The sequence below is a fragment of the Chanodichthys erythropterus genome, chromosome 13, assembly GCF_024489055.1.
Source record: "Chanodichthys erythropterus isolate Z2021 chromosome 13, ASM2448905v1, whole genome shotgun sequence".
Classification (NCBI taxonomy): Eukaryota; Metazoa; Chordata; class Actinopteri; order Cypriniformes; family Xenocyprididae; genus Chanodichthys; species Chanodichthys erythropterus.
In genome coordinates, this window is record NC_090233.1 from 26,236,938 (window position 1) to 26,246,385 (window position 9,448).

Here is a 9,448-nt window from a genome sequence, read left to right on the forward strand (position 1 = left end):
TTTTAGTGTTAATGTCATCTTGCTAGGCTGATTGTTTTGTACAGTGTAATTAACTTTTTGTCTTAGTCTGATCTGTCAGATTAAATAGGTCAGGTTAAAATATTTATATTTAAATATTTAATGTCAGGCCCGGCACCATTAGGGAGCAAAAGGAGGCATTGCCCCCTCAGATCTGATTTGTGCCCCCTCAGTTCTAATTTGTTCCCCCTCCACCCCCAAAACGCAATCGATTTTAACCCTTTGACGTGTACGACAGAGGGTTGCCAGGTTTTCACAACAAAACCCGCCCAATAGCTACTCAAAACTAGCCTAATCGCGTTTCATGGGGGGGGTCCCACAGTAAAATCAGCGTATTTGGCAGGGTTCCCCTGGTTCAGTCGCCGATAACAGTCGGTGTTCAAATTCCATGTGTAAGTATTTAAATCTGCTTCAATCGCAGAAACAATCGCTGTGTGTTGAGCTCAGTCTTAGAATGTTTTAACTAGTCGTTAAATGTGTGCACGGCTTAAAAGTAGCCCAGTTCCGCTGAAAAAACATGAACTTGGCAACACTATTGTACGATCATACCGGTGTGATTAGAACATTCAGCACGTCACGTGAATAGTAGTGTCGCACGTCACGCTTTTTATGTTTGGCTGGTGGAGAAACTGATCCAGAAACGGTGCTTTTTAGCGTTTTTCAAATGCTAGCCTATATGACAAATATTCAGTGTTTTCAACCACATTATGTTTATTTTAGATGTTTCAGACATTTAAATAGACATTTAAATAAGGTCCTAGCAAAAGAAAAGTTAAATACACACTGCTGTCTATGAAAGCGGCAATAATAATCCTTTCAATTATAATTTGATGACATGTTTTATTCATATGAGAGATGGATTTTAAATTGATCAAAAGTGACATGAATGTTAAATCAACAAATCCTGAAAAAAAAAACCCTCATCGTTTTCACAAAAATATTAAAGGGGGGGTGTAATGCTATTTCATGCATTCTGACTTATTTACACTGTTAAATAGTTGCATTCTCATGCTAAACATGGCCAAAGTTTCAAAACAGGAGTTGGACGTATGACAAATACACTATTTCCGGTTTCGGTACAGAATTCTGAGCGTTTTTTTTTTCGAGTGTGTCCTGTATGATGTCAAAAGAGAGCGGAATTCCTTGTATAGGCACTTCTCCCTGATAAGCGTACGCACACACATCACCCTGAACAAGAGCAAGAGCACACCCATCAACGCGTTTCATTCGGGATATGGAAGCCGAGAGATTTTTCAACAATTTCTGCACCCTTTGAAGGCTGCATACATCATCGGTCTCATTTAAGACAAATAACCGTTAGATTGCAAATAAGAAAGAAATGACACTATTTTACACCTCACAATGAATCACAAAAATTACCTTTTTCAGCTTCCAAAATAACCAAGCGTTAAGGGAACAGTGGATGAAGTTTGTTTTAAGGGGCAGCAACAGAGTTGTGCACCTATGTTTGTTTGTTCCCGGAATTACGGTGATGAATACTTTGTAAACAAGTCCTAGTTTGGTGCTGGATTTGCAGATCGTGGGTGGTGAGTAAAGCTGCATCAGATGTCTGTGTTTTGTTGGCAATCGGCACGCAAGGGCATATAATGTAAACAACACGAACGTTTTTGTTCCCTTTTTATTTATAATGATGTCGCAGCTAGCATGAGATCTCTATGCAGAAGCTGCACACGCTCGTGACTCTTTAGCTCCGCCCACAGCACTGATGCTCCGCCCACATATATATCTTTTATAAATATGACAAAACTAAAGACTTTTCAGAGATATGAAGGATGCATTGTTACTCTGTATGTACTCAAGATTAACATGAGATTGGCAGAAGCTGTGTGTGATACCACCCCCCCCCCTCTTTAAGCAGCACGACTGAATGAAAACAACATTGATAATAATAAGAAATGTTTTGGTAATAATAAGATAATAATAAGAAATGGATCATGTGACACTGAAGACTGCAGTAATGATTCTGAAATTTCAGCTTTACATCACAGGAATAAATTACTTTTTAAAACAACTTTTTTTAATCATTTTATAATATAAAGTTGTTTTATAAGTTGTAAAAATAATAATTCACAATATTGCTGTTTTCACTATATCTTTGATCAAATAAATCCAACGTTGGTGAACATAAAAGACTTCTTTCAAAAACATGAAAACATCTTACTGACCCCAAACTTTTGAACAGTAGTGTACTGTATGAATTGTAAAAAAATTTTTTTGCCACTGACCAGATTCACATAAAGTTATAATTTTTGATTTAACAAATTAATGAATGAAGTAGAACAAAATAATGCTGGTGAAAACAGATGGGTGGTACGTGACTATGGCATGAAGCAAGACTGAGATGAAGGGGGTGGTCAGAGCGAGGGAAAGGGAGTGCAATGGAAACCTATTAAGGCCCCTCTTATGATTACAGATGCGCTTTTCCTATTGGAGGACGTGGATGCTCATGCAAGCTAGCGTGCGATCAGGATATTGTGCTGCATAGGAACCACTGGAAGGAAGAGGGGAGATGAGGTAAACTAGGATGAGAGCAATCTAAAATCAGCAATTCCAAATATTAAAAGATTTAATTTGGTGGCTAATCATTTAGAGCTGAATCATTCTGAGCAATCAGTTACCGAGGTTTGTTAATGTTTGTACAATACTGGGACAATGTAGTCTCTACATCTAATAATTAATCCAGTGCAGCGTCATATGAACAAACTCTCTACTTTTGTTTTGTCACTGCATCCAATGCAAATAGCTAGCAGCTAGTGCAATTCAAAAGGGGACGAATCAAACAAAGGCTTACCGGGAGGTTGTCCAAAGCATTCACACTGACAGTATTTGAGCTTTGCGAATGCCCAGATATCATTTAAGCAGACCTATCCTACACACACACAAGCACACACATTTGTTATTCACACGCATACTACACACACCGTGATCACAAAGAGAGAGACCGAGAGAAAGAGGAAATGTTCTCCTCATAAATATTTGGACTCGGCTTAATTGAAAGAGTGTGTCAGGCCCAAAATCTGGGCTGATTTTAAACATTCTTGTGCTGGAATCTATTCTCTTCCTAAATGTCTCTCAGGTGTCTATTCGTGCTTTGGGAAAAGAATTAAAACAAAGTCTTCAGCATGGGACAAACTGCTTGATCTTCTTGAAGAGTTTGAAGAATTTAGCACAATACTCACAAATCTTATTGTTAAAAAACATGATTGAGGTGTAAATTATTGAATTTCAAACTCTAGCTGAATTGCAGTGTGTCTGTAGTTCTGTTCAGTGAGTTGAAGTATGTCCGATATCACATTTTCTTTCCCCATCATCTCCTGTAATTCAAACCATACTGGTGTCTCGAGCATCCTGTCCCAGTTAGAAAAAAAATCTGGGCCATATTCACCTGCAAATTTGATTCATATTCCACTCCACAGCACCAGGTAAACAATGGACTGTGAACATTATAAAGCCTGCAGTATAACTTGCCATATTCATATATGAGTTCAGTGGTGAGAAATAATAATTGATTTTTTTTTTATGCATATAATGTTTATGCAGTTTCTCAATAGTTAAAACATTACCCAAGTATCACAGTGAAATGTTTAGTGTGAGGTAAATGTGTCATCAAAGTTAAGTGACAGTTTTGTGTTTTTAGTGCACTGGATAAAATTTGCTGGGTCCTGCAGTGCTCTGAGTGAAACATTGTTTTGCTAAACAAATCCATTAAGACTCCGGAGAGGGCCTTGAAATAGTTAAAGTGATGCAGAAGTATTTTGATATTGTATAAAACAATCTCTCTGTTCTGGCCCATTTAAGGAAGCTCCTAGTGCAGTGTTGTTGCGTGATTCCCCTGTGTTTGAAAAGGCTTTTTTTTTTTTAAGTTGTGTGCAAAAATTAAGAAACTTTTATATTTTAACATTTATGATAAAAAAAAGTGTCTTTTCCTCTGGCCATAGACTTTGCTCTTTTGATTTTGGTGATACATTAATGGAATATTTCACCCAAAAGTGAACATTCTGTGATCATTTACTTTCTTTCTTCTGTGGAACAAAAAATAAGATATTTTGAAATATGTCTTCATGTTTTTTTTGTTTTTTTCCAAGTTTGACTGAACTATTTGTTCTATAGAAAAGGACAGTTGTTTTGGAAATCTTTAGTAATAAAATTTCAAGATTTGGCAAAAAGCCATTTTAGATTTAGTCTTAGGACCGGCCAATTTCCTTCATGTGGCCTGTCATGCAACACAGAGATTTCACATTTCAGTGCTCACACACCAATATGATGACTGAGTGGTCAAGATTCCAGCATGGCAGTAATGATCTGTTACCTGTTAACTAAACTTCTGAGCCAGTGTCCAAAATAGCTAAACAATGTTCTTAAAAGATCCTCCAGGCACAGATGAGTGAATATTCCTCAGACAAGTGTCTAAATCCTGCAGCTACCATACAAAATCAGTGCAGTTCTGGCCAGATGAGACATTACAGTATTCTAGGTCTTTGGAAGAATGTAACGGAGAGTAGGAATCAAGGGACAAACCCCCTTGCCGGACCAAGTGATGCAGTTCCTGCTGGCGTTTGTAATACCATCTCAAACAGCAACCAGAGTCCCAGCGATGCCCCTGTGAATGTTGCCTCTTTGATGCCAAGCCAGGCACCGACCTCTTCAGACAGGCAGGTGTCAGATGGAGACAAAGCTGGTGCCACACTACTGTTCTCTGGAGTCTGCTTGGGCCTGGTTGGCATGACATTCACAGCTATGGGATGGACAAATTACAATGTCAGCCACAGCTATAAGTGGACACAGCTTCTGGGGCCCATTCTGCTGTCAGTAGGAGGTACGTTTGTGCTCATAAGCATCTGCAAGTTCCGAATGCTCTCCTGCCTGGGCTGCAAACAGATTGATGTGGAGGGAACACCTGAAATGGACCCTCTGCCACCCCTTTCAGGACCATCGTTTGTCTTCACTAGACTCAATCAGCCAATTACCTTCCACAGGGCCACGGTGGTCCAGTACATTCCACCACCGTACACCTCTGCAGTACCGGACCAAAGTTTGGGCCCTGTTAATGGTTTCCATTCCAGTCACCAGCCTTTAGCATTCACTGTGAGCACACCACCACAGTATTACGGCGTGTATCCCATGGAAAACCCCAGTTTTGTTTCTGGTGAATACGACAACACCACAGCAGAGCAAAGGGAAAACAGGTATGATGATAATGAATACTGATGGTGGTGTGCATTAGATTAATTTAGATGCCAGTATAACATGATCAGGAGCCTGGTGTCTAGAAACCGCTTTAATATCAGCTCAAGATGATTTTTTTTATTGTTTTATTACTAATTGTATCTAAAGTGATGGGTTTATTAAAGCATATTGTAAATCAGTTTTGGTATGTAATATCTACATTTTAAGAAATTTGTATGCGTGAACTCTTTAGTTTGTACCACGCACTTAAGATTAATTTACTCTGTGTTTTAAAGTTTTAATAAATCATTCGGTTGTAATAATTCAAATGTAAGGCAGTATTGTTCAAGCAAAAATTTGGCATTCAATTTAAAAGCTCAGGGGAGAACAGGAAGTGCAGTAACTTTAGTTAACTTAATTATAAAGTTTAACTAATTATAAAAGCAGAAATCACTATCGTAGGCTACATGAGCATGTAATAATATAAAAGTGATTAAGAACAAAAAATATTCTGAGGTAAGAAAGTGGGCTATAACTTGATCTGGTTTATAATTCGATTTACGATCATGTTAATTAATTTTAAATGGCGGAGTAGGAATGGAAGTGGGTTAGGTGGGGATGGCCTAATTATTTTAAACAAGTACATTTAATAACCACAAAAAATGTTAGCTCAAAATTTAAAATGGCAGTGTTTTCTATTGGTGTTACGACGCTAAACAGGTGTTGTGCCGAATTTCGACAGCCTGACAAATTATTACCCCTCGTTCAAACCGCTACTTGATTGCCTAATCCTAACCCCACCTCTAATTATAACCCCTTTCCCAAACCAAATTTAATAATTTGGCGGGGGGCTCACAGAATTCGACACAACACCGGCATTGTTACACAATCATTTTTGTCACTCTCAGAAAAAAGGTAGCATATATAAAATCTCAAAGTCGTTGGGTCGGTACCTTCTCAAAAGGCAGCCTACTAATATGTACCATATACTAATATGTACACTTTTTGGTACAGACATGTAGCCTACCTTTAAAGTACTAATATGCTGAAGTACTAATTCTCTTAATTAGCCTATCTGCTAAAAGTAAGCATAAAGTAGGCTAGCCTATGCGGTACCTTTTGAAAGTGTACTCCCCCAGTGACCTCTTTTGTACTTTTTTTCCTGAGTGTAGGATACTTGACTTTAATTTAGACGCGAAACTGATACAGACGTAAAGAAAACGTGTTACAACACTAACCGGTCTGCTCTAAAATCTTATGTAACTCATATATGCTAAAATAACGTAAATAATAATAATAATAATAAATAAATTAAACGCCAGGCACCTTTACGTTATTCTTTGCACAAAATACCAAGGTCTGCATGGCAAAAGTAGATTATTTGACATTTGCTGGTTTCGTTGCAGGAATCACAGCGTCTCAGAGGAAGAGGAAAAGGGGAAAGCGAGTACAGCAGAGAGCGCCTCTTCTCCACCTGCATACGAGGAGCTTTTTGCCACCTCCTCATGTGACTCTTACTCCTGATCAAGGAATCTTATTAAGAACTTTCCAAATAAAGTTCATAGGTTTTCTGCAAGATAGCCTATCCATTTGCGTAGTTGTTACATAATTTTGTATAAATTCATACACGTTTCCATAGCCTAGTTGAAAAAATATAGCCTACTTTTTACTGCAGTTTCAATGTTTAAAAATTCTTTTATACACAGATAATGTGTGCTGTCTTAGTCTTATTATATTATGTGCTCTCTTGTGTCCTTTTGGGCTCCTGAGAACTTCATGGCACACGTGAGCGTCCGGTGAGGGCCACATGGGGGCAGAAAGAGTGAGGAATAAGGCAAAGTTCCCATTTCACCAACAATGGGGAAGGTGGTGTATTTTAGTTTGTGCATTCGTTTTAATAACTGAAAGTTTGACAAATCATTTTAATCACGTAATCCCCATATAGTCCAGCTGCAAAACATTGGCTCTGAAGGCTAACCAGTTTAACCTTTTGCGTGAACGAGGCTGTCTGTGAAAGGTTATTGTCTCTATAGCTTTTAACTGGAAGTAACACGGTTATCTCTGTCATTTTAGGAAATATGAAACTATGTATTTTTTTTATTTTCTATTTTTTGTGGGTCGATAAAATACCGACTTAAAAAAAAAAACTTAATCGATTTAAAGTATAAATCCCATCATATGCTGTTGGGTAAAAATGTACCCTGCAAAACATTTATTTTATTCTAAATCAACACAACTTTTGAGCCATTAAAATAATGGTTGTGATACAAAGAAGTCGAAAAGATTTCTTCTTTTACAGTTGATGATGAACATGATGTTCATTTATTATGTTTGCTGACTTTTGATCAAATTCGTTAAAACTTGTTGTATTTCGCCTGCATGCTTTGTATCAAACTTATATAATTTGTATATAATATTCTCTTAATTGTTTGCTAAAAATAAAGTTATTCAATAATCTACAACTGATCCCTAAACGGTGTAAATTAATGCCAAATATTCAAACTGTGATGTAACCTACTAACATTCGAAATAGTGGACATATAACTTAAATCATTTAGATTTAGCCTATTAAATTGGGTGCATGGATTTATTGTGGTTTAAAATACTCACTATGCCCTCATTTCATTTTAATAATTTTCATTCAGAATGGCAAACATAGGAGAGAAATAGAAATACATAAAACATAGTCTCTAAAAACATAGTAGACAGTGTAAGTGTGTCTCAGTGTGTGTATTACATTTTCTCATTTTGGTGTAATCTGTAAGTCCACTGAGTACAATCCTCCCCGTCTGCTCTGACGAAATATTTGCTTTTTAAATTTTTTATTTTATTTTTTATAACACGATGAAAAGCTTGTGTGGATTAATTAAACAGATAAACCTGCTTATGATCTATCATTTAGCCTACCTTTATATAAAAATAGAAATTTTAGTTTCTTCAGTTTTGTTCTGTAAATCCTTAGCCTATATTTTTTTCTGTGGTTCGAAATACAACTTTTGTTTAGTGTTTGTATTGTAGACTGTACCTATATTGGCGTTATATTGGTTTAAACGCACGTTATGAAAACCGCATTTTGCATTGTACAAATAGCCTAGCTACACAACAACCACGTTTTTTAAGATAATCAGACTTGGATGTATTGTTTAATTACTTTTATTCAGTGTGTACAAACGGCAGAATGCACATATACAAATAAACTTTCTAAACAAGAATAACTGAGGAGTTGCAACCGGTAATTTCCGCGTAGCATTGGTGCTTTTAACATTTGCCATCTCTGCCTCAGAGTGTAACAGCATCTGCTCAGCCAACCTTCCTTCGTAAAATGGGATTGAAGGGCCAATTCGGGTACTGCTCAAGGAGGTCTATTAAGGCCATGGCCAATGCCCCAAATACTCAAGCGTCGCGATGAGGTTGATACCAAAGACCAACTTAATCGCCACGCTTGAGTAGTAGGCTATATAATCACTCTTTAAGATAAATTCAGGTTAATTGGGACACTTTTTTTTTTTTTTTTTTTTTGCCAGTGACATGACTGTTGTCCCAATTTGCTACCAAAATGAAGTGCTTAATCTGTTTTACAATAGTAAATGACTGCTTGAATTTTATCAAACAAAAAAAAAAAAAATAGTCTGAGGTCTGACGAGCACGATTCCCGTTCCAGTTAATGTGTCTGTACTTTTTAGGTAACTTTCAACCGGCCATAAAGTCTTTGAATAAACACTTTTTTCCGCTCTCTGAGCCATGACGTTTGTAGCCCTTCGTGCTGAATTGTCTATGAATGTCCAACATTTTAATATTAAAATGTACATTTTAAGTGAGCCTGATGGAAAATAATGATTGAATAAACAAATAATTAGGCAGCATTAAGAATTCTATTTTTTTTTCCTCTTGTTGGAAATGTTGACATTTAGGCAAACACTGTCTTCACTGTTTTCAAAGTTATAACTTAGCTATCCTTAAATAATGCACTCCGCATGTATCTTTTTACGATTGATTCTCTAAATAGCTAACTTGAAACAGTTAAAATTCTCCCCAAAATTCAAAAGTGCTTTATATCCAATACATTTTTAAACAGTGTACCAGAATTTGTATTGTGCCTTTATATCGAGACCGCAGTGCAATGTGAATTTCATTAATTTCACTGCGCAGTAAATCGCGGGTGGCCGACAGCGCTCATTATTGGAGAGCACCGCTTTATTTATTACAGAACACGTCTAACATCTTAACTTGTCCAGATTAACAA

At 36.9% G+C, this 9,448-nt stretch overlaps 1 protein-coding gene across 1 annotated transcript; it reads left to right on the forward strand.

Moving 5' to 3' along the window:
* Positions 1–4,321: 4,321 nt before the first annotated feature.
* On the forward strand, positions 4,322–9,050 carry tmem174 (transmembrane protein 174). The gene is made up of 2 exons (XM_067407718.1): positions 4,322–5,225; positions 6,612–9,050. The coding sequence occupies exons 1-2, from the start codon at positions 4,420–4,422 to the stop codon at positions 6,727–6,729; spliced, it is 924 nt and encodes a 307-aa protein (XP_067263819.1). The 5' UTR covers positions 4,322–4,419; the 3' UTR covers positions 6,730–9,050.
* Positions 9,051–9,448: the final 398 nt, after the last annotated feature.

What these genes read in the sequence shown, in the direction of transcription:
- tmem174 (XM_067407718.1), top strand. Translation starts at nt 4,420, where the DNA reads ATGAGTGAATATTCCTCAGACAAGTGTCTAAATCCTGCAGCTACCATA. An exon ending in GCAGAGCAAAGGGAAAACAG is followed by an intron (nt 5,226 to 6,611) that starts GTATGATGATAA and finishes GTTTCGTTGCAG; the next exon opens with GAATCACAGCGTCTCAGAGG.